This window comes from Somniosus microcephalus, chromosome 6 (assembly GCF_052327205.1).
Source record: "Somniosus microcephalus isolate GS21.2 chromosome 6, FLI_Smic_1.0, whole genome shotgun sequence".
NCBI lineage: Eukaryota > Metazoa > Chordata > Chondrichthyes > Squaliformes > Somniosidae > Somniosus > Somniosus microcephalus.
The window spans coordinates 50983780-51010103 of NC_140992.1; the positions used below are offsets into that span (position 1 = coordinate 50983780).

Below are 26324 nucleotides of genomic sequence, written 5' to 3' on the forward strand. Positions count from 1 at the left end.
TCCTATGATACCTGTTTTGGACATCCATTTGTCTACTCTGTGCCCTAAGTACTCCACTGAGTTTTGAAACAACTTACACTTGTGAGCTGTCACTCATACTCCGTGCTTCTCTAGCTGTTTGAGCACTTCAGTCAACACCTCATCATGGATTTGCCTGTTTGGTGCTGAAATGAGTATGTCATCCAAACAACACACTACCCCTTCAATCCCTGCAAAATTTGGTTCATCACCCTGTGGAATATGTTGGGGGCAGAAGACACTCCAAATGGTAGTCTATTGAACTGATATAGGCCTCATGAGTATTTATAGTTAAGCATGACTTGGACTCTTCATCTAACTCAAGTTGTAGGTAGGCATTTGTTAGATCTAACTTCGAAAAGATCTGGCCACCTGTCAGCGTTGTGAACAAATCTTCCACATTTGGCAACGTATTGGGTAGATTATACTCTAGAACCTGGTTTACGGTTACCTTATAATCACCACACAACCTTACCTTACCATCTGACTTAGGTACAACAACAATGGGTGTAGCCCAATTACAGTAAACTCTCGTTTAAACGGCACCTAATCAACCGGAATTCTTTAATAACCAGCAAAATAGATACCCAGTAATCTTGCCGAATTCATCCATTTTTCGTTTTTCCGAGTCAGAGTTTCCTGCAGTGGCCAAGTTAGTCACTGGTTTTTATTTTTTTTGTGTTAAAAATCTCCTACCTCTCTGTTATCCAGAATTTTTAATCAACCGGCACCATCCCGGTCCCGTCGGTGCCGGATACGAAAGAGTTTACTGTACTCAGATCTACCTTAGAGATAATGTTCTCAGTTTCTTGTCTCTTGAGTTCTTGCTCAAGTTTCTCCTCGAGTGCGTATGGTATGGGACGTGGCTTGCAGTAAACTGGTCTTGCATCCTTCTGCACTCTAACACTTGCCTTGATGTCTTGGATTGGACTGCCCGTTTCGCTGAACACCTTCGGATACTGCTTGATGACATCATCTTTCGATGCAAATTTCGCTTCCACGCGAAAAATCTCATTCCAATCCAGCTTCAGTGATCCCAACCAATTTCTACCTATCAAGGCAGGCTTGTCTCCTGCCACTACTATTGAGGGGCAAGCTCTGACACTGATCCTTGTATTTCACTGGTATGGTGACACTTCCTACTACAGGGATTTGCTCTCCTGAGTAGCCTCGCAGCTCTACCTTCAATTTCTCTAGTCGATAATCACGTAACTTGTCGCGAGATAGTGATTCCGGTACTACGCTCACGGATGCACCAGTGTCGATTTCCATGGGTATCCTGGTTCCTGTGACATCTACTTGGATGAAGATACCTCGCGAATCGCTGTTGGATACCTTCGTGCTCCTGATGACGTGAATCTCCAGAAACTCCTTGTCCTGCTGCTTCTCTTCAACAGCATGTAGTGTCTGGCAATTTCTACTTCTAGCATTGCCAGTCAGTTTATCTTCTGTCGGCATGCCTTCACAAGATGCCCAGTTTTCTTGCAGTTGAAACACTCTGCCTTCACATATCGACAGCTTTGAGTGATGTGTTGTCCCAGGCACCGATAGCACGACTTCAATGCACTGTTACCTTGGCCAGTTGCTGAGGCCTTGGGGCCCAACGGCCTTTTACTTTTAGCCTGCAGCCGATTCACCTCCATTGTCTGACAACTGGAAATGGCACGGAACTCTCTGGAGTATTTGTCAGCCATATCCATCGACATAGCTGTCTGACAAGCCAAGTCAAAAGTCAAGTTAGGGGTTGTCAACAATTTACTTCTGATACATTCATTTTTCAACCCACAAACAAAGTGGTCACGCAAAGCTTGGTCCTGAAAGTTTCCAAAATGACAGTGAATGGATAGCTTTTTTAAAGCTACAATGTACTCACTGATACCCTCGTCATTTAATTGATCGCATGTTCCAAAATTATAACTTCCAGCAATTTCCAGGGGCTCAGGACTGCAGTGCTGTTCTAACTTGGTTAGGATCTCCTTTAGTGGCGAGTCCTTTGGCTTGGCGGGACCAAGCAGATTTTTCAGGGTTTCATACACCTCTGGGCCTGCTTCAGTCAAAAAAATAGCCCGTTTCATTTCTAAAACTGCCCGGTTACGGTTTACATCATCGGGGACTTCGACAATACTATTCGCGGTGAAAAACATTTCTAGCCACTCCACATACACTCTGAAAGTCTCTCCGTTATGATGGAACTCGCCCAAGCGCCCTATTTTTCCTATAGGTGCGATCATCTTGACTGGCAACGTCGACAGTTTCGTGTGCTCGAAATTTACGTGTGCTCGAAATTTACCTCGGATTTTTAAGTTTTTCTGCAAAATGAAGAACCTCTAACAGTCCATCCGTCGGTTGGCAGGATTATCCTCCAACAAAAATTTCAGCTAGAGAATCCTCAATTGCATCCTCATCGCCAATTCTGTGATAATTTGAGACACACCATATAAATACAATAGCACACATAAGAATTATACTGCTCATTGCTTTTTATTATATACATCAGTAGTCCACCAGGTGGCTCTATTACAAGAAGGTTATCCTATGAGGAGAGATTGAGTAGAATGGGCCTATATTTTCTGGAGTTTAGAAGAATGAGAGGTGATCTCAATGAAATATATAGAATTATTAGAAGGCTTGACAGGGTAGATGCTGAGAGGCTGCCTCCCCCGGCTGGAGAGTTTAGAACTAGGGGTCATAGTCTCAAGATAAGCAATTGGCCATTTAGGACTGAGATAAGGAGACATTTCTTCTCTGAGGGTTGTGAACCTTTGGAATTCTCTAACCCCGTGAATGTTCAGTCGTTGAGTAGATTCAAGACTGAGATCGATAGACTGTTAGGCACTAAGGAAATCAAGGGATATGGGGATAGGGTGGGAAAGTGGAGTTGTAATCCTGGTGCAAATATTAAAGTATATTTACCAGCATGTATATTATTAGCACATCAGATACTTTACAAATCTTATGATATGAAAAATAATTTATGAAACTATTAATGTTACATTTCTTCTACTTTTAAATCCTCTGGTTTTCAGTTACAGTTATGAATACTTTCATTTAGTTACTGGATTGTAGTTATTTTGTAAAATTAAACATATTATATAGTTTACATGAATATCAGTCAATAAACAGTTGTGGTACATGCAGGTGTTATAGAATATTGATAAAATATGATCAGTTTAATTTCTGCTATATAACTAACACGCCAACATATAAAAATTACATTTAAGAAGAAAAATGTTAAGTAAATACACTGCATTTATTAAAATAAGTTTCTCCAACAATAAATATGTAAATCTAATTCTCTCCATATCCAGACAGGTTGGTCATTTGCCAATTGTGGAACTTCATTAATTTATCAGTATGCATACAGCATCTCCATGATATCATCTACTTGAACCTCTATAGCATGGATGTAAATCAGATTTTCCAAACATTTCAATGTGATATTTGTAAGTGCTTTAGTTTTGCGTACTGCTGCCACTACACAGTGGATTAATGACGTTTGGGACTGAGACCAGTTAAGCAGCTAATTAGCTGCTTGATAAATATGAAACCAGTATAATTACAGGTGCATTGTGATTGACCAGCTTTTTGCCATTAAAGCACTCAAATTCATATTTCATGAATCTGACAGAAGGAATACACCCACGGGTTGCCATTTTGATTAATGACCAATAAAATTTAGAAAAAAAAGAAAATGTTCTCTGAAGAGCAAAATATACCGCAGTATTTTTTTAGTCTTGATCATTTAATTTTTGTTCTCTGAATATATCTGTATTGTATCAAATATTAATGTTATCTCTAAACATAAGTTAGTTCATGTATATTGCACTCCCTCAACCAGACCAATTACCATTTGATATAGGGCCACAATGTGATAAGCATTGAAATTTTAGAGTCAAAAAATTCAGATAAGATAAACAACTGATAATAGATTTTAGTTCTCGTCTTTACTGGTTACGGACAAATAAGGTATGTTTTTTGTCATGCAGTGTTCTTACATTTATTCCTGACCATGTTTTATTTTACTTTTGTATGGTAAATCCGAGAAACCCCACTATTTTGCCAGTCTTCGAGAATCCCACTTTTTACAACCCAGCAACAATTATTTTGATGCACATTTTAAAATTCTTTTACTGCTAAAACCTTACAAGCACATAATTAGTAATATAGGATCCAACCCATTGTTAACCTTTTTAATATTCACAAATATTAGCTCACCTTGAGTGATGGAGCATTTGTTTCAAATAGCTACTGAAAAAATTATTAACCGGAGAATCATGTATATTTTTGGTGAAAAGCCATAATTAACATTTGAGATTCATTTCACTTTTACATTTTATTAATCTATTACCATGTTTTATAGATTGACCAAGATGGACTCACACTGCCAGAGCGTACTCTTTATTTTGGGCAAGATGAAGAAAGTGAAAAGGTAAAGCCACCAAAAACCTTTTTAGGTATATTAAAAGGAGAAAAAATATAACAAAATAATTGGAGGAAAACTGCAGCTGCCATTTTAATTAAGCTGTGTATACATAGATAGGCAAATTGGATCAGATTGTGCTCCGATGTCTGGTTATAAAGTAGAGCAACACTATTGTGCATTTAAAAAACAAATTTGATTTGGAACGTGAATGGTACAGTGAGTTGTAACATTTCCCTGCTACTGCTGGGATCTGAGTTTAAATCTAGATATTATGAGTGAAATCAATCTTCATTTCACATCCTCTGCACATCGAAGAATAGCCTGGTTTGATAGGTTCCAGGAAAACCATACAATGAGCAGGCATGTGGAATGTCATCATGATGTTCCATATGGGTAGTGTTGCGTGTGCTCTCCTGCCCACATCTTGTATACCTGTACTTGTACCATTGTGTCAGTTAATTTTTCCCTAGCTAAAGATTCTTTGTGTTCAACTTCTTGATGCTAAAGCTTTGGGACAAAGTCTCCTACGTCTCGACAGGAGTAGTTTAGATTGGTCAGACTCTAGAAATATTCTGTCAATTTAACCAGCCTGCCTTGGTTTAGTGATCCCTTTTCAGGTTTCCCAGGAGACACCAGTCAGCATTATGTGATAAATCACCAAAAAATAAATTACTAGGATGTTCTTATCAGGACAAGAAATTTTAAGAAAGCAAACTATGGGACTGATAATACGATGTTTTGCATCATTAGCACTGATGCCCATTGAATGGCAGCATGCCCACATTATGGGGCACTGAGGCTTGCTTGGTGTCCAGTGCACAGGGTGCACAATAATGCAGTCCTGAAGCAACTGTGGCACTGAGGGTTTGAGTATGTGTAATCTGCTAGACTCATGTAGGGTCCAAATTGGAAAATAGGTCAAAGAATTCTAACATGAAATAACTCCCTACCCCTGTGTAGGTCCCTCATCTGTGAGGCCCCTGACTCATGCGTGAAGACTCTGTACGCCTCAATAAGTGCACCACAATAATTATTAATGGGCCTCGGAAGTCTACGAGCTGTCAAGAGATGTGCCTGGCACCTCTGATCTTTTAGTCCGATTACCCAGCAGCCTGTTGAAGGATTACCATTACAAAAAGGATGAAGTTGACTGTATTCTGGAACTGTGGATGACCACAGAATCACCAGTTGCCACAGTTTGGTTTCCGGAAGTGGGAGCTTATTCATCCGTGCCGTTTGATGTCTCAGTAGGAAATTATGTAGATACAGAGGGGGGTTATAGACATGTATTATGTGGTAGGTTATGCCTAGCTGTCTGGTGGCACCCGAATTACCCTGCGATCAGTCCACCAAAACACCAGCTTTGTCCCTGGACGGCAGACAGGTGTTACATCATTGGCTGCCTCCACCTATCCATCTGCCACCAAGATAAGGTAGTCACACCCAATGAATGGCTTGCTCTACCTCAACTGGTCACTGTGGTCTCCCATGTCTTCTACTTGAGCAGGTAAGACACAGCTGCTTCCTCTGCACAACGTGTGGTGCAAACCTACTTCCTGAACACCTCGTGTCCTCCTGGGCGGCTGAGCACCTTCTCAGGCCATTTAAATTTTTGAGGTGAGAGGTAAACTTTCGGTCTATCTTTCTCTGATCTCTCAGGTGTGGTCAGCCAGCTACACCTCCTTTGACTGTCCCCCCACCCCGCCCCCAACCCTTGGTTTGTACTATTGAGATCTCACTGGACTGTGAAACCCCTAGAATCATGTGGCATGCCACTCGCTGCTTCCATGCTGCCTCTGTGGTGCTCGGAGCTGACCCAGCAAGCTTCTCTGCCTGGAATGGCCTCAGCCCCTTGAGCTTCTTCAGATGTGGGGAGCCTCAGACTTCATGCAATGTTGTCAGGGACTTCTGCAGCTTCCTGCACTATTTATCCCCATTACATCTGACAGCTATTGACTACAGGGTAATAAGGAAAACAATGTTTCACTTGTGATATCTCTTCAACCAAGCAAGTTTATGGTTTTAGTTCAAATGTTTAAATATTATCCAATCATTGTACAGCCATAATCACATCAATGAACTCACAAGCTTAAAGGGTGAGTTCTCTAGTGCCACATCAACAAGCTGCCATGCAAAAAATTAAAAAACTTAAACGTGCAAGGGCAAGTCTAACTTGCAGCAGATGCTCTGCTACAGCAAAATCTGGGCCATTGACTAGCTAAGGCCACAAACCATGACCAATTTTTGAATCTTACTTAGTAAATGCTTAAACATCTCTCTCATTTTAGTAAATACTAAGTTTAAAAGCTGAATTAATATGTTTAAATTGTTGATGCTGGTACATTGGCCGGAATTTTCCGGGGTGTCAGTGGGTGGGATCGGTGGCGGGTCAGGTGGGAAAGTGTGTTTATTTGATAGAGGGTCAGGTACCCACTGTCAGCCCGCCGCAACCTGCCTTTCCCAATGTCGGGTCTGTCAGCGCTGAGTAGACCCGACAGGCAGCGGCGAGTGACCCAATTAAACTCATTAGCATCTAGTTGACAGATTATTAATAGGCTTTTTTAACTTAACTTTTCACTTTACCTTCATGGCCACGAGAACCACGCAGTTCGGGATCACGTCTGTCACACTGAGGTGGGAGTTCAGTGGCCATTGCTCCAGCTGATTACTTGACAGCTTTAAATGTAGAGTAAAAGCTCCCACCTGACAGATGATCACTTTCCTCAGCCACAAGCTGTTTCTCAGTCCATTTCCAGCACAAATTCTGCAGGCTTTCTACTTTCCATCCACTCTCACCTCATTGGAAGAACTCCCTCACCATTGACAGAATGCTTCTGTCATCTCTACTTCACCTGCCATCTATTCCATCAACAGCTCACCAACTTTATTTACCATGCTTCGTGCATTTACACACACGCACTGTAAACCAGTCTTAGACCTTCTTGTATTCTCTCTTAATCTGACCCCACCTAATACCTTACTATTTCTTGCTCTAGTGCTGTCTGTCTCTCCCCATCCTTTGTGCACTTTGTTTTTCCTTTCTAATGCTACATCCTGGTGCCCATACCCCTGCCAAATTAGTAAAAACCTCCCCAACAGCACTCTCAAATTCCACCCCCCCCACCCCCCTCCACGAGGACATTGGTTCCGGCTTTGTTGAGGTGCAACCCGTCCGGCTTGTATAGGTCCCACCTCCCCCAGAACCGGTCCCAATATCCTAGGAATCTGATGCCCTCCCTCCTGCACCATCTCTCCAGCCACGCATTCATCTGCTCTATCCTCCTATTTCTATACTCACTAGCTCGTGGTACAGGGAGTAATCTGGAGATTACTACCTTTGAAGTCCTGCTTTTTAATCTTTTTTCTAGCTCCCTAAAATCTGCCTGCAGGACCTCATCCCTTTTTCTACCTATGTCATTGAGTAATGGGAGAACCTGGGTGCAGCCCTGCACCTCTGTGCAGTGATTGTCAATGTTTGCAGCACTTCAATGCTGTAGAACACAGACAGCACAAACGTCAAAAGTAAGGTGGCCAGGGTCCCTTTGAGGAAATAACAACAGAAAATGCTGGAAAAACTCAGCAGGCCAGGGCAGCATCCGTGGAGAGAGAAACCTTTCGTCAGAACTGGAGAAAACCTACCACCGACATCGCCCGCTCCGCACCTGCCGAGGTGAACAAAATCCCGGCCTTTGTTTTTCCATTGCATCAATAATATGTAAATAAATAGGTCATTTTGTCATGTAACATCTAAAATTTAAGGCTCCTAATTTTATCATGGGAGCTCCGACCATAGTCCGCCGATGATGATAATGATGGATTTCTATATATTTTTTAAAAATGCATCAAATTGGCGATAAATACAACCTGCAAAGAGAAATTTCCTTTTAGATCTATTATTTGAGCTACTGGCATAGCCTCATACAAAGCTACTAAGTATTTTTTAACAACCTTTACATTATTCATGTCAGAACGCAAAAGCATGGTAACTGATTTCTTGAACTTTACTAACACAAGCATAAGGATTGAAGATCTAGGAATGCATCCACATGCACAAATGGTTATTCCAATTCAGTGACAGAAATAATAGAAAGCACTCACTCTATGCATGACACTTCTACACACCTGTTATGCAATTTCCTACCTATTGCACATTTAATAATAAGTATGAACAAACTGATCTTGGAAAATTTTATCTCAGTCTGCTCAATTACACTGAAGTTACATCTCCAGAGCCATGAAAATTTCATTTAGAAAAATATTCCTGTAAAATCTGAAAGCTGCCAAAGATGTATGGACGTTACTTGTATAGCTGTAATAGAGTGGAGAACAAATATACAGCAATATTCTAATACAGCATTTCTCAAAGGACATTTCTCTTGGAATGTTGTACTCCAGAGGCTTGGGCACATAATCTACGCTGACATCTCAGTGCACTACTGAGGAAGTGCTGCACTGTCTCAAGTGCCATTTTTCAGATGAGAGTCTGCCCTCTCAGCTGGACGTAAAAGATACCACGACACTATTTGAAGAAGAACTGGGGAGTTTTCCCCAGAGTCCTGGCCAATATTTATCCCTCAACCAACATTACTAAAACAGATTACCTGGTCATTATCACATTGCTGTTTGTGGGAGCTTGCTGTGTGCAAATTGGCTGCTGTGCTTCCCACATTACAACAGTCACGACACATTAAAGGACTTCATTGGTTATAAAACGCTTTGGGATGTCTTGAGGTCCGGAAGGGCACTATGTAAATGCAAGTCTTTCTTTTACATTTTTTTGCAAAAAATAGTGATGAATTTTATCAGATATGCGGAGAAGAGGTTTTAATATTACCACTTTTGTATACATTCAGGCTTGGGTTTAGTGGACGTATTTGGCTGCAGGTAGTCAAACTGCTACTCTGATTTATTCTTAATTAATCAGTCGACTGAGATGATCTACCAGCTTGCACTTCAGTAGATATGTTGGGCATCTGTCCATTTTGCCCATGACATTTTGCTTCAGTTTTCCTCTCATTCCCTTTAGCTCATTAAAGCAGTTTGTTAGCAGCTTGAAAATTATTAAACTAGCAAAATGACAGGAAGAGAATTTTTCGGTACATCACAATCTAGCTCATGTAGATTAATTAATTTAAGAATTAACATTAAAATTAACCTATGTATGTAGAATATACATGGCAGTCTCACTGAAAGAGTTCATCGCAATTAGCTACAAAACTAGGATAGGAAGTAACAGAACTGGTGGATAGAATTAATAAATCTAGATTTTCAGAAGGCTATTGATAAAGTGCCTCAAAAGAGACGTGTGGCTAAAATGAAAGTTCTTATGATAAGGAGGATGTTGTAAATTGGATAATAAATTGACTTCATAATTGGAAACCAAAGGTAGATCAATGGTAGTAATTCTAATTGGACAGCTGTGATCAGCAGAGTCCCAGAGTTCAATCCTAAGACTTAAGCTGTTCAGAATATAAATGACATTTAATATTAAAAAATGTGAGTTGACAGATATCGATGCAAAATGTATGACACCAGCTGCAAGGAAAAATAACATGACCTGTTATCCAAGCAGTTGCATAGAATATAAATCTGAGGAAGTGATTCTGACATTTTATAAAGCATTAGAAAAGCCATGTATGAGTATTGTGTCGAGGTATGATTACCATACATAAAGATGATATTGAGGCAGTGGAAAGGATTCAGAGAAGTGCAGCAAAATGATTCCACATTTTATATATTGTTCATGAAGAGCACAAGCAATTTAAATCTATTCCATTAAAAAAAAATTAAGGTGAATATGACTCAATTTTCTTAAAATAATCAAGGAAATAGGTAAGTTGATGTCGAGTGGTACTTTATGCAAAAGTACAATAGAAGAATGAGAGAACATGATCATTAACCTAGGAAGCTATTAGTTTAAACTTAGTCATTGATTTATGGAGTAGTCTGCCATCGCGTGCGGTAAATTCTCCATTGACACATTCTGGAGGTAATCATATTAATTCTTGATTCAGTAGAGTCTGGGCGATTTGGCCTAGAAGTAGGTAAATGATTATTTTTTTTTAAAAAAGGATTGGATCAGATTTTGATAAAGGACCTGGATCATGGAGAGAACTGGCTGGGCCAAATGACTACCTCTTCTTCCTATGTCCTTGTGTTCTAATGAATTTGCTGCCAAATTAAAAGATCGTTCGAAAGGGATTCCATTTCGTATTCCCAGCCATTCATTTAGTTAAAATTGGTTTGTTCAGATCCCCACGCCCCAAGCCACTTATCTACATTGTCATGAAGCTGGTTGCAACAACCAGTTAAGAAATATTCTATGGAGTTGTTGTCTTTGCCTGCCTTTGGTGGGTCACTGTTGATGGTTGGTATTCTCTTTCTGAGTGGTGGTTTGACTGTTTGGGGGAAGGGTGAACTGAGTGAGACTCCAAGAACAGGCCCCAGGCTGCTTGGTATTTCTTCCAATGCATGGGGAAGCCAAGCATCATTTGCTTGTTTTGTGGTATGCCCCATTGGTGCTTTAGAAGAAGGCGGCACTCCACCACAGCTTGTGGATGCACCTTCTAATCCTGTTAGTAGTGAGAACTATGCTAGTCTCTGACAGTGACCCATCCATAAGCAGAATCTCAAATATGTGGGTTAACCTCAGAATAGGGCTTCAAAAGGTTATGATGATTCTTAAATAAACTATTAAATTAGAATGATATTCCCAGCTCCATTAGGAGAATAATATGCAAAATATAATTGGATAATTGCAGAGTTCTTTTTTAGGGGAGGGGGGTTAGTTTAAAAAACATAAAAAGGCCAATTTTAATTTTAGATGCACAATAAGCAGAGCATGCCACCACTTGCCCATTATTACTGTTGTGTGACCCAAGCTATTTTAAGGCTCAGGCCTCATTTACATGCTGTCGGCGAGCTGCCGCCACCAAGCTTGACATTGTGAAGACAGAAGCCACAGCTGTCAGCCTCCACCAAAAACTCCACACCCTTTCCATCATAAAACTGGCGTGACAGGATCCACTTTCCACCCCACTGTCTCTTGATCAGTACACTTTCAGAAAGGGTTGAGGCCTTGATCATCTAGACCTGGTATTTTGAAATGACATACAGGAATTAAAAGTTGTAGCATCCTTGAGAGACAGAAATCACAGAATTACATAGAATTATACAGAATTTACAACAAGGAAACAGGCCATTTGTCCCAACCAGTCTGTTAGTTTTTATCCTCCACATGACTTAATCTCTCATGCCCACTGTATTCCCATATGCCTTTAATCCCCTTTCTTTCAACCACCTACCAAATCTATTTTTAAATGTTGACATGGCCTCTGCTTAAATCACAAACTCCACTTGTGTGTTCCACAGCCTCACAACACACTGTTTAAAAAGGCCTCTCTTGCTCTCTGTCCTAAATCTCTTGTATTTAATCTTGTATCTATGTCCCCATGTTCTAGATCCCCCTCAATCATTGTTTCTATCTATCTAATCCTTTCATAATTTTTTAACACCTCTTTGTATCACCCTGTAATTTCCTCTGTACTGATGAAAGCCGTCACAATTTTTCAAGTTCTTCTTCATACCAGGCAGCATCCAAGTGAATCTGTGCTGTACTCTCTTGCCTCAATATCCTTCCTATAGCTTTGAGCCCACAATTGCACACAGTACTCCAAGTGTGGCTTTACTAAGGTTTTATATTGATTCACCATTACTTCTCAACTTTTGTTTTTATATCTCTTGCAATAAGGAAGTCAGGGATGGGCAAGAGGCCAGAACTGGAGGAACGCAGAGTTCTCGTAGGGTAGCAGGGCTGCAGGAAGCTGTGGAGATAGGGAGGGGCGAGGCCATGGAGGGATTTGAAAACTAGGATGAGAATTTTAAATTTGAGGCATTGGTGGACCGGGAGCCAGTGTAGGTCAGCGAGCACAGGGTTGATGGGTGAATGGGACTTGGTGTGAGTTAGGGTACTGGCAGCAGGGTTTTGGATGAGCTCAATTTTATGGAAGATGGAAGGACGGCCAGGGGAGCATTGGAATAGTTGAGTCTGGCAGTAACAAAAGTATGGATGAGACCCCAATCATGAGTCTCTGCCCTTTTTTCCCTGCTATGTGCCTGGGAACTGAGTGTTCCCCAGGAGCAAAACAGAGGAAAATCAGCCATATTGTCTTGTTGAGCAGTAACATTTTGTATGTTTGTAAGTTTCTCTCCTGTTTACGCCCCCCCTCCCCTTCTCCCCCCACCCCCCTCCCTCCCCCCCAAGTGAAGTTGACAATGAATCTAAATTATGGGCACTTTTGTGCTGTTGTCACCCATCACTAAGAATTGGATTAAAGCTACTTTCATGTTAGAAGGTGCAACTGATGGCAAACTTCCAATGTCAGCTGCACTTATAGATATAAATAACTGACTTTCATTGTTCGGATGACAGTGGACAGCCACTTTTTGCTGTGTTTTGTCAGCTACTGTCTGCTTTCTGGTTAATAGTAAAAACACAGAGCCTGATTCACTCAATGGCAAGAATGAGTCTCCGACTTCTAACAGGACTTCCTTCGAAGTGGTGGCACCAGGTAAAATGGAGGAATGCAATGCACTGTAATTGCAGGTCTCTTGTTTGAATATCATGCCCCAGGTGTCCTTAGAAAATATAAAAGCTCCTTTTGAATGCCCAGACTTACTTCACTTAGGACATTTACAACCATCGGTCAAAGGAGGCTTTCATCCTTTCTGTCAAAAAAAAAACCACTGGCTTCAAACTCAGGTGCCAGAGTTGACAGTTCATTGTGCTGCTGCACTGCACACAATAGGAATCCCTCATTTTTTAAAAAATGAATAATGTTTCTGGCTATTTTTTTTAGCTGATAGCATTTAATACATTCATACTTAAAAAAAGGTGATTTTTCTGCAGAGCATTAATGCTACATTATGTAAATATTGGATGCTTATTTGTAATTTGAAAAATCCCTAAAATGTAAGAAAGAAACTTAAATTCTCCAGCAAATACAGTGCCACAGTGTTGGTAAGTTGTTGCTGTCAATTCTCTCTTGCTCTCCCGTTATCTATTTCCAGTTGTGGCAGTAAACCAATGTTTATATTTTTATTAACTTGTAGAAAAGTATACAAAATAGGTCAGAGAACCCTATAGGAAAAAAAATCTGTATAAATCTTGAAAACCTACTCTAAGAACGAGTAATTCCATAGCTCATTCTGACGCGGAGGAATCATGAAGCTCATAAGATCAACAAAATGTTCTCAGTTCAAAAAAATTACTCCCATTTATCGATATCTTATCCTTTAATGGCACACATTTTTATTGAACAGATTTTGATAGCGTATAAAGACCTGATGGAGAAATTAGTAAGTCTCCTCGGAGGAGATGATGCCAAAAAGAAGACGGAAGAGATATTGCAATTGGAGATGCAATTGGCAAATGTAAGTAAAACAACAAACTGGCTGTAAACTACTGTAAGGCTTTGACATAAATCTATTTTAAATTTATTATTCCTGTTTCACTCCTAATCACAGTCATAATTGTCATTCATAAGAAAAGACTAATGGGATGCTATAAAATTAGGCTATAAATAATGTACATCGTCGAAATTCTAGGATGCAATAGACATTACTGAATAGTGTTAGACTTTAAGTTATGGAACTCGAGCATCGATCAATATTCACTTCAGAGTCCTTGACATTACCACAGTGTGATTGAGCGCCAATAGCTACTTTGGATCAAAATGAAATTGCCATGAACACAGAGCACCATAACAGTTTTTTTTTTGAAAGATCAGTAAAATATGGTTAAACTATACTGGAGTCAATGAAAGGAACGTGTACAGCAGAGAACTGGGACTAATTTCTAGCTCTTTCAAAGAACCAGCACTGACATGAAGGGTCGAGTGGCCTCCTCTGTATGATTCTAATTTCAGATCTATTTCTTAACTTCTAAATCAGCTCACCAGAGATCTCTGTGTATTCAGGGCGATTTAGAGAACGACCATATCAACAAGCAACTTGCTTAAAGAAAATTAACATAAATCAACAGATTGTTGATCACAATAAATAATGGAACAAATTCAGATAAAAACACCAGAAAATGTGCTTTGGTCCAGTGGTTATCAACACACCATGGCAGTGTAACATCCATAAATTCCCCTAAAGATGAGATGGGAAAGTGCTTCCATGTAGCGTATATGCTTACATTTCCACGTGAATTGTAAGCATTAAAACTTCTGCAAATCGCAGAAGTCACAAGTGAATGATGAGTGTTGAAAACACTGCCCACATATCTTGTACTATTGTTTTCTACACGGGGCCCAATGAAAGGGACCACATAATTGGCTGATTGAACTTGGATTGCAAAAAAAGTCTATCCTGATTGAGAGAGTAGCCAAATGGTCTGACACTTTGGTTGTTGCTTTGTCAATACCCATCAGAAACCAATAGTGCAACCAACCAACAATGATTTGTGTTCTTGTTTTCTTTACTGTTGAAATGTGAGTAACAGGTCACTTTAAGGAAAATATCTGTTGCAACAGTGCATTTTGTGGAAATATCTCATAGAATTTATTTTCCTAAAAAAATGGCTAAAGATAACAATTTCTGAATCGGATACTCTAAGAAGAGACATCAATACCATGTACAACAAAATCACTTTGAGAGAGTTACAGCGCATTGCACCAACCGTGAGTAGCTTTAGTTACTTATTGAAAAAGTTATTGTAGAGTTAATCTTCTCGCCTACAAATCAAATTGTGGATGTGAGTACCATTTTAGTTTCATTTCACAGGTTCGTTGGAAGCGTTTACTGGACAGAATATTTCATGATAACCTTTCAGAGGATGAAGAAATTGTAGTGCTTGCCACTGATTACATGCAGAAGGTTTCAGAACTCATATCAAAGACTTCTCCAAGGTAAAATGTACCATGAATATGAAATGTTTTAAAATTGCTACAGACTTTTTTCATGGAACCAATTTCCTATGATTCCCTCATTTATGCTTGGTCTATAATTACAGCACGTAGTTCATGTAAATGGTGTGTATAACAGGCTTAAGATATAGACAAGATACTTTGTAGGAACTAGAATACAAAATTAGCCTATTAAAGAGCATCTGATAAACATTGAGTTATATTGATGAGCCTTCCTTCCAAATGGAATAAGTAGCTTCTTCCACAGGGTTCTATTAAGTATTTCCTTTACATAGTGACAAAATTAAACGTTGAATAAATTATGTCAACATTATGGAATTTGGGCTAATTGTTTGATATTGCACCTGTGAAATAAGTAGGCCACAAGCCTTCTCTATATTTTTTATATATTATGCTTAGACTCAACTAGCAGGGAGAGCATAAGAAGGCGCTTGTCCACTGCAAGAGTGCAGCCGACTGCAGCTGTATAGGTTTTCCTCCTTCCGTTGCAGCCCAAAGCAAGTCAGGGTCCAGGAATTAATGGCACCATAGATTCCTATGTTGGAATAAGGCTACAGATTTTAGCTATGTTAACTTGGGGAGCTGGTCCTTTGTGTTAGCTCTCTGGGTCTTCATATTCAAAACAGATTCCAATGCATTTACAGAGCTGGCTTCTGAAACCGAGTACAAAATCCTGACAGCAACATGTGGAGGTTGTTCTCGAAACAGAATGCAGTGTTAATAATGACTGGAGAAAAATTATGGGTTATAATTTTAGATACGCCCTTGCCTCCCATATGCACAGCATGAGCTATAGACATCACTTCTTCTGCGATCACAGTCGATCACTATGATTTAGCATGCTGTTCAGGCTGATTTTCTAGGGGTTGCGTCACCTCATTATGTTGGTCTGTTTGCATTAAATCTACTAAGACAAAGAAGAAGCCATAAAACTCTTTATACCTGTTAGGATACACATATGCATATAAAGTAAATATTCTACCAACGGTTATATACCCATTTCAGATAAATGGCTATTATCTTTGCTCAGATAAGTCATTAAGGGAATAATTCAATTAAACTCAAGACACTAAACAGTGTGTAGAGATTTGCCTGAAGTTCAAAATCTAAAAGGCAAATATTATTTCTGTGCTTCAATCTCACTCTTTCAAACTTGCCATCTTTAGGATCACAGAAGAAAGCCATTCAGCCCACCATTCCTGGACTTCTTTGTCTCTAAGGTTGAGACCATCCGTTCAGCTGCCTCTGCCACTTCCCTTCCTTCCCCTAGCCCACCGGGCCAAACTTCCTCTAAGGTACCCCCCTGCCCTTGGCCTGAACTCACATCTTTCTCTAGTTTCTATCCGATCTCCCCTCATGACCTCTCCACGCTCATCTTGTCCATGAGACCTACTTCCTGCTCCCGTGACCCTATTCCCACCAAACTGCTGACCACCCAACTTCCTTTTCTGACTCCCATGTTAGCTGACATTGTTAATGGTTCTCTCTCCTCAGATACTGTCCCCCCTTCCTCAAATCTGCCGCCATCACCCCTCTCCTCAAAAAAACAACTTTGACCCCTCCATCCTTGCAATCTACTGCCCCATCTCCAACCTCCCTTTCTTCTCCAAAGTCCTTGAACGTGTTGTCGCCTCCCAAATCCGCGCCCATCTTTCCCGCAACTCCATGTTTGAATCCCTCCAATCAGGTTTCCGCCCCTGCCACAGTACTGAAACGGCTCTCATCAAAGTCACAAATGACATCCTTTGTGACTGTGACAAAGGTAAACTATCCCTCCTCGTCCTTCTTGACTTGTCTGCAGCCTTTGACACAGTTGACCGCTCCCTTCTTCTCCAATGCCTCTCCACCGTCATCCAGCTGGGTGGGACTGCACTCACCTGGTTCCATTTTTATCTATCTAATCGTAACCAGAGAATCACCTGCAACGGCTTCTCTTCCCGCTCCTGCATCATTACCTCTGGTGTCCCCCGAGGATCTATCCTTGGCCCCTCCTATTTCTCATCTACATGCTGCCCCTTGGCGACATCATCCAAAAACACAGCGTCAGTTTCCACATGTACGCTGATGACACCCAGCTCTACCTCACCACCACTTCTCTCGACCCCGCCATGGTCTCTAAATTGTCAGACTGCTTGTCCGACATCCAGTTCTGGATGAACAGAAATTTTCTCCAATTAAATATTGGGAGGACCGAAGCCATTGTTTTCGGTCCCCACCACAAACTCCGTTCCCTAGCCGCTGACTCCATCCCTCTCCCTAACATTTGTCTGAGGCTGAACCACACTATTCGCAACCTTGGTGTCATATTTGACCCTGAACTGAGCTTCTAACCACATATCCGTGACATAAGTAAGACCGCCTACTTCCACCTCCGTAACATCGCCCGTCTCTGCCCTTGCCTCAGCTCATCCGCTGCTGAAACCCTCACCCATGCCTTTGTTACCTCTAGACTTGACTATTCCAACGCACTCCTGGCTGGCCTCCCACATTCTACCCTACATAAACTTGAAGTCATCCAAAACTCGGCTGCCTGTGTCCTAACTCGCACCAAGTCCCGTTCACCTATCACCCCTGTGCTTGCTGACCTACATTGGCTCGCGGTTAAGCAACGCCTCGATTTCAAAATTCTCATCCTTGTTTTCAAATCCCTCCATGGCTTCACCCCTCATTATCTCTGTAATTTCCTCCAGCCCCATAACCCCCCACTCTGTGCTCCTCTAGTTCTGCCCTTTTGAGTATCCCTGATTATAATCGCTCAACCATTGATGGCCGTGCCCTCTGTTGCCTAGGCCCTAAGCTCTGCCTAAACCTCTCCGCCTCTCTATCTCTCTCTCTTCCTTTTAAGATACTCCTTAAAACCTACTTCTTTGACCAAGCTTTTGGTCATCTGCCCTAATTTCTCCTTATGTGGCTCGGTGTCGAATTTTTTTCTCTTAATACTTCTGTGAAGCGCCTTGGGACATTTTACTACGTTAAAGGCGCTATATAAATACAAGTTGTTGTTGTTACTGTTGTTTTTGTTTTGGTGATAATCTTAAATTTATGTCCTCTAGAATGGTACGTGGAGACTTATCAGAGAGCAGGGACCTATGTTGCTGTTCTCCTCTGGCTAGATGAAGCTGGCCTACCTATGATAGAGGAAAAAGATAAAAGCTGCTTTTATATTGAGTAAAGGACCATGTTAGTGCAGCTGGTTCTCAATGGCAGCTCTCTTGCCAATGGCTGCAGCAACCCTTGCTTAAACGAAGGCCGGTGAGTTGGAAGACACATTTTTTGACTAGGCATTTCCAGTGGGTGATCTTAGTGAATCAAGCAAGTTTACTTCTGGGTTGCTGCTGGCCATTTGAGACCTGCACATAGGGAGCTGGTGGTACTAATGCAGCCTTTAACTCAATTTAAAAGCAGTTAAAGAAGGACCTGACTGTAAAAGCTTTTATAGATATGTGAAGAGAAAAAGATTGGTGAAGTCAAGCGTAGGTCCCTTGTAGTCAGAATCAGGGGAATATATAATGGGGAACAAAGAAATGGCTGACCAATTAAATACATATTTTGGTTCTGTCTTCACAAAGGAGGACACACATAACCTCCCAGAGATGTCGGGGAACATAGAGTCTGATGAAAGGGAGGAACTGAAAGAAATCAGTATTTGTAGGGAAATGGTGTTAGGGAAATTGATGGGACTGAAGGCCGATAAATCCCCAGGGCCTGATAATCTACATCCTAGGGTACTTAAGGAAGTGGCCCTAGAAATAGTTGATGCTTTGCTGATCATCTTCCAGCATTCGATGGTATCTGGAACAGTACCCATGGATTGGAGGGTAGCTAATGTTACCCCACTATTCAAAAAAGGTGGTAGAGAGAAAACGGGGAATTACAGACCGGTAAGCCTGACATCGGTAGTGGGGAAAATGCTAGAGTCCATTATAAAAGATGTAATAGCAGAGCACTTGGAAAACAGTGACAGGATCGGACAAAGTCAACATGGATTTACAAAAGGTAAATCGTGCTTGACTAATCTACTGGAATTTTTTGAGGATATAACTGGTAAAATAGATAAGGGAGAACCAGTGGATGTGGTGTATTTGGACTTTCAGAAGGCTTTTGATAAGGTCCCGCATAAGAGATTAGCGTGTAAAGTTAAGGCACATGGGATTGGGGGCAAGTGTAATGATCAGTAACCTGTCATTCTAGAATGGTACACTAGGTGGAGCTGTATGTTGCTGTATGTTTAGCTGTATGTATATAAGAGTGGGACTACCCATGATGCACTAGGCTACCCACAAGGCAGTAGTCAAGATGGATGCTGTACAAGTCCACATGGCATGAATAAAGTGACTAGCTCAAGCTAGCTGGTCATAATGATAATGTCTAGTTATTAATGAACATAACATGGTACCAGAAGTGGTAAAATCTGCTGAATATTGTGAAATGCAACATGGAGACTTTGAAGCCACTGGAAGGTTTGAAACTCACGGGGAATGTCGACTGCAATTGGCGGACTTTCAAACATACAGCTCCACCTAGTGTACCATTCTAGAATGACAGGTTACTGATCATTACAGCAAGGTATTGACTTGGATAGAGAACTGGTTGGCAGACAGAAAGCAAAGAGTTGGAATAAACGGGTCTTTTTCCGAGTGGCAAGCAGTGACTAGTGGGGTACCGCAGGGATCGGTCCTTGGGCCTCAGCTATTCACAATATATATTAAGGATCGAGACAAGGGAACTAGATGTAATATCTCCAAATTTGCAGACGACACAAAGCTGGGTGGGCGTGTGTGCTGTGAGGAGGATGCCGAGAAACTCCAGGATGATTTGGACAGGTTGGGTGATTGGGCAAAAGCATGGCAGATGCAATATAACGTGGATAAATGCGAGGTTATCCACTTTGGTGGCAAAAAACAGGAAGGCAGATTATTATCTGAATGGCAATAGATTGGGAGAAGGGGAAGTGCAACGAGACCTGGGTGTCCTTGTGCACCAGTCGCTGAAGGTAAGCATGCAGGTGCAGCAGGCGGTTAAGAAGGCAAATGGCATGTTGGCATTCGTAGCGAGAGGGTTTGAGTACAGGAACAAGGATGTCTTGCTGCAGTTGTACAGGGCCTTGGTGAGACCACATCTTGAGTATTGTGTGCAGTTTTGGTCGCCTTATCGGAGGAAGGATGTTCTTGCTATGGAAGGAGTTCAGCGAAGATTCACCAGACTGATACCTGGGATGGCAGGAATGACGTATGAGGAGAGACTGGGTCGACTGGGCTTATACTCGCTGGAGTTTAGAAGAATGAGAGGGGATCTCATTGAAACTTATAAAATTCTGACAGGACTGGACAGACTAGATGCAGGAAGGATGTTCCCGATGGTCGGGGAGTCCAGAACCAGGGGTCACAGTCTAAGGATAAGGGGTAGGCCATTTAGGACAGAAATGAGGAGGAATTTCTTCACCCAGAGAGTGGTGAACCTGTGGAATTCTCTACCACAGAAGGCAGTAGAGGCCAATACATTAAATATATTCAAGAAGGAATTGGATATATTTCTTAAGGCTAAAGGGATCAAGGGGTATGGGGAGAAAGCAGGGACCGGGTACTGAATTTGGATGAACAGCCATGATCGCATTGAATGGCGGAGCAGGCTCGAGGGGCCGAATGGCCTACTCCTGCTCCTATCTTCTATGTTTCTATGAAGCACTAGGCAATAGCAAATTAAAAATAAATTCAGTTAAAGCAACTTGGATGCTCATACTATCTTCAGACTGTCTACTCAGAGCTAATATGAGTTGGTATCAAGTCTAAGTCAACTAGCTGGAAAATACCTCATATTCAGATAGGAATGGGCAGACTCGGCGAAACAAATAGCTATGTTATAGAGCCCAAAGGATTGATTGATTTATGTAAATGCTCCATGACACAATTTTCTTGCATCAGGATAGCATGCTTTCTGATGGTAGTAGCAATTGGGATTCGCTAGTGTAACAGAATTAAAAATAGATTCTGACCAATGTTTTTCTCAATATGTTATTTCCCTCTTCGGCTTTTCTAAAGCTGTTGACTTCTCACTAGGGGTAGTCTTCCCCAGTGCTAGTCATTATTCATGTATGAACCTTGACTGTGATTTTTGGAAGACTTTGGATTTGAAGTATTAGTGGTGGAAGTGTGTGAATAGCTGCAGTGGCCAAGCAATCCAAAACTACAGTGACAGGAATGTAAAGGCTGGTCAGAAAGAAACTTAGGCCCAATTTTAACTGGGGGCCTGTTTTAAGTGGGTGAGTTTTGATATCTGGGGTATTTTAACTCCTGGGTCTCATTTAAATGCCTCCGGTTGACTTCCAACCCATTCTGGGCAGGAAGTGCTGCAAATTTGCTCAGTCAAAGAGGCAACCTGTCGAGTAGGGAAGTACATCCCTCTCAATGTCAACTGCAAGGATTCCTGATTTTGTTTATTCGCTCAAGGGTTGTGGGTGTCGCTGGCAGGGCCAGCATTTATTGCCCATCCCTAATTGCCCTTGAGAGGGTGGTGGTGAGCCACCTTCTTGAACAGTTGCAGTCTGTGTGATGAACGTACTTCCACAGTGCTGTTAGGGAGTGAGTTCCAGGATTTTGACCCAGCGACGATGAAGGATCGGCAACATACTTTCAAGTCAGGATGGTGTGTGACTTGGAGGGGAACTTGGAGGTGGTGGTGTTCCCATGCGCCTGCTGCCCTTGTCCTTCTAGGTGGAAGAGATCGCGGGTTTGGGAGGTGCTGCCGAAGAAGCCTTGGCGAGTTGCTGCAGTGCATCTTGTAGATGGTACACACTGCAGCCACGGTACGCCGGTGGTGGAGGGAGTGAATGTTTAAGGTGGTGGGTGGGGTACCAATCAAGTGGGCTGCTTTGTCCTGGATGGTGTCGAGCTTCTTGTGTTGTTGGAGCTGCACTCATCAAAGCAAGTGGAGAGTATTCCATCACACTCCTGACTTGTGCCTTGTAGATGGTGGAAAGGCTTTGGGGAGTCAGGAGGTGAGACACTCGCCGCAGAATACCTAGCCTCTGACCTGCTCTTGTTGCCACAGTATTTATGTGGCTGGTCCAGTTAAGTTTCTGGTCAATGGTGACCCCCAGGATGTTGATGGTAGGGGATTCGGTGATGGTAATGCTGTTGAATGTCAAGGGGCGGTGGTTAGACTCTCGCTTGTTGGAGATAGTCATTGCCTGGCACTTGTGTGGCGCGAATGTTACCACTTATCAGCCCACGCCTAAACGTCATCCAGGTCTTGTTGCAGGCATGGACTGCTTCATTATCTGAGGAATTGTGAATGGCACTGAACAGTGTGCAGTTATCAGCGAACATCCCCATTTCTGACCTAATGTTGGAGGGAAGGTCATTGATGAAGCAGCTGAAGATGGTTGCACCTAGGACACTGCCCTGAAGAACTCCTGCAGCGATGCCCTGGGGCTGTGATGATTGACTTCCAACCACCACAACCATCTTCCTTTGTGCTAGGTATGACTCCAGCCAGTGGAGAGTTTTCCCCCCGATTCCCATTGACTTCAGTTTTACTAGAGCTCCTTGATGCCACACTCGATCAAATATGAAGATTAGAGGGAAGATTTTCCCGGGTCTGTTCACAGTTATGTGCTGAGTACAGTGAATATCAGAACAATGAGCAGGTCAGAGCATGCACCAGGTGTGTACTTTCATCGCAACTGGAGACTAAAAAGCATCTTAGAGAGGTTGGAAAAACAGAGAGAAAAGATGGTGGGTGCAATTAACAGATATGACAATCACAGAGAGGGATTGAATGACCTGCAAAATACTTAATCGTTTCTTTCATCGAACAGTTTTCTATTATCAGCAAGGTAATGGAGAAACATGAAAAGGACAAAAGAAATGCAACTAAAAAGAGAAAAGACATAGAAGAGAGAATCAAAAAGGCAACGAAATGGAGAAAGAGAGAAAAAAAGGAGCTCCAAAATTAGCAGGTTTGAAATGTTAACAGCAAATGCTGTGGCTCTGCCAGTCCCAAGAAAAGAGAAGACAAAATTAAAGCACATGGGATTGGGGGTAAAGTACTGACTTGGATAGAGAACTGGTTGGCAGACAGGAAGCAAAGAGTTGGAATAAACAGCTCTTTTTCCAAGTGGCAGGCAGTGACTAGTGGGGTACCGCAGGGATCGGTCCTTGGACCCCAGCTATTCACAATATATATTAATGATCTAGACGAGGGAACTAGATGTAATATCTCCAAGTTTGCAGATGACACAAAGCTGGGTGGGCGCGTGTGCTGTGAGGAGGATGCAGAGGAAACTCCAGTATGATTTGGACAGGTTGGGTGATTGGGCAGATGCAGTATAATATGGACAAATGCGAGGTTATCCACTTTGGTGGCAAAAGCAGGAAGGCAGATTATTATCTGAACGGCAATAGATTGGGAAAAGGGGAAGTACAATGAGACCTGGGTGTCCTTGTGCATTAGTCGCTGAAGGTAAGCATGCAGGTGCAGCAGGCGGTTAAGAAGGCAAATGGTACGTTGGCCTTCATAGCGAGAGGATTCGAGTACAGGAGCAAGGATGTCTTACTGCAGTTGTACAGGGCCTTGGTGAGACCACACCTTGAGTTTGTGTGCAGTTTTGGTCGCCTTATCTGAGGAAGGATGTTCTTACCATGGAGGGAGTGCAGCGAAGATTCACCAGACTGATACCTGGGATGGCAGGAATGACGTATGAAGAGAGATTGGGTCGATTAGGCTTGTATTCGCTAGAGTTTAGAAGAATGAGAGGGGATCTCATTGAAACTTATAAAATTCTAACACGACTAGACAGACTAGATGCAGGAAGGATGTTCCAGATGGTGGGGGAGTCCAGAACCAGGGGTCACAGTCTAAGGATAAGGGGTAAGCCATTTAGGACTGAGATGAGGAGGAATTTCTTCACCCAGAGAGTGGTGAACCTGTGGAATTCTCTACCACAGAAGGCAGTTAAGGCCAATTCATTAAATATATTCAAGAAGGAGTTGGATATATTTCTTAAGGCTAAAGGGATCAAGGGATATGGGGAGAAAGCAGGGACAGGGTACTGAATTTGGATGATCAGCCATGATCTCATTATATGGCGGAACAGGCTCGAGGGGCCGAATGGCCTACTCCTGCTCCTATCTTCTATGTTTCTATGTAAGTCATCACAACAGGCTCAGCTCCTTCACCGGCACTGAGTTCTGACTAAGGGTCTCCCCACCACAAACGCTAGCTGACTTTCCCCCTCCACCTCGGAATTGATAGACTCATCCAATCACAAACACCCTCTGGTATAAAGCTGGGTGATATAGCTAAAGTCTGAAGTTACTAAAGTCAGTGCTCAGATCAGAGTAGCAGAGTGCTCAGGAGCAAGATAAAATATTGTTCCTGAAACTTGCATTGAGCCTGGCCAGAATAGTGCAGGATTCTAAAGGCAGAGGCATCAGAGTGAGGATGGAAGGCAAGCCACACTGAGGTCAGGGTCTTGTTTGCAGACAGAATGGAGGTGTTCAGCAAACATGTCACCTAACCGGTGCTTGGTCTGTCCAATGTATAGGGCACCACATCAAAAGTAAAGAATACAGTACATTAGATCAGATGAAGTACAAGTAAATTGCTGTGTCAAATGGAAGCAGTGTTTGGGTTCTGGACAGTGCTCTGGGAGTAGGTAACTGGACAGGTGTTCACCTCTTGTGGATGCACGGGAAGAACAACTAGAAGGAGAGCTTGCGGAGGAGTGAACAAGGGTATCATTGAAGGAACAGTCCCTCTGGAAAGCAGGAAGGGGAAGGGAGAATGGCCCCAATATTTATGGGGAGGGAGCGGAGGGGCGAGGGGGGCTGTAGTGGCCAGGAAACCCAGAAATATAGGGAATGCGAAGGTCATGCCAAATTTAACAACAGGACCTAATTTGAATTTTTTTCTCTGTTTCTTGGCCAGCAGCTGGCCAGATTGAGAGGCTGGCTGTCGGGCGGGATGGCCGAAGCCGGGGAGTGGAGGGGGGGAGCTATTGTGGGCGGGGGTTGTTGGGGAGATGGCGGGGGGTGTTGGGGAGATGGCTACGGGGGGTTGGGGAGATGGCGGGGGGTGGTTGGGGAGATGGCGGGGGGGGTTGGGGAGATGGCGGGGCGGGTGTTGGGGAGATGGCGGGGCGGGTGTTGGGGAGATGGTGGGGCGGGTGTTGGGGAGATGGCGGGGGGGTGTTGGGGAGATGGCGGGGAGGGGTGTTGGGGAGATGGCGGGGGGGATGTTGGGGAGATGGCGGGGGGTTGGGGAGATGGCGGGGGGGTGTTGGGGAGATGGCGGGGGGGTGTTGGGGAGATGGCGGGGGGTGGTTGGGGAGATGGCGGGGGGGTGTTGGGGAGATGACGGGGGGGTTGGGGAGATGGCGGGGGGGTGTCGGGGAGATGGCGGGGGGGTGTCGGGGAGATGGCGGGGGGGTGTCGGGGAGATGGCGGGGGGGTGTCGGGGAGATGGCGGGGGGGTGTCGGGGAGATGGCGGGGGGTGGCGGGGGGGTGTCGGGGAGATGGCGGGGGGGTGTCGGGGAGATGGCGGGGGGGTGTCGGGGAGATGGCGGGGGGGTGTCGGGGAGATGGCGGGGGGGTGTCGGGGAGATGGCGGGGGGTGGTCGGGAAGATGGCGGGGGGTGGTCGGGGAGATGGCGGGCGGGTGTTGGGGAGATGGCGGGGCGGGTGTTGGGGAGATGGCGGGGGGGGTGTTGGGGAGATGGCGGGGCGGGTGTTGGGGAGATGGCGGGGGGGTGTTGGGGAGATGGTGGGGGGGTGTTGGGGAGATGGCGGGGGGGTTTGGGAGATGGCGGGGGGGTGTTGGGGAGATGGCGGGGGGGTGTCGGGGAGATGGCGGGGCGGGTGTTGGGGAGATGGCGGGGGGGTGTTGGGGAGATGGCGGGGGAGGTGTTGGGGAGATGGCGGGGGGGATGTTGGGGAGATGGCGGGGGGTTGGGGAG

At 43.3% G+C, this 26324-nt stretch overlaps 1 protein-coding gene across 2 annotated transcripts in view; it reads left to right on the forward strand.

Moving 5' to 3' along the window:
- Positions 1 to 26324, forward strand: part of ecel1 (endothelin converting enzyme-like 1) — a 90537-nt gene that overhangs the window by 15144 nt on the left and 49069 nt on the right. For both annotated transcript variants that reach the window (XM_085989439.1, XM_085989440.1), the window contains 4 exons: positions 4379 to 4447; positions 13763 to 13873; positions 15031 to 15123; positions 15227 to 15351. In XM_085989439.1, the coding sequence (XP_085845565.1) occupies positions 4379 to 4447; positions 13763 to 13873; positions 15031 to 15123; positions 15227 to 15351 (398 nt within the window). The remainder of the gene's footprint in view (positions 1 to 4378; positions 4448 to 13762; positions 13874 to 15030; positions 15124 to 15226; positions 15352 to 26324) is intronic.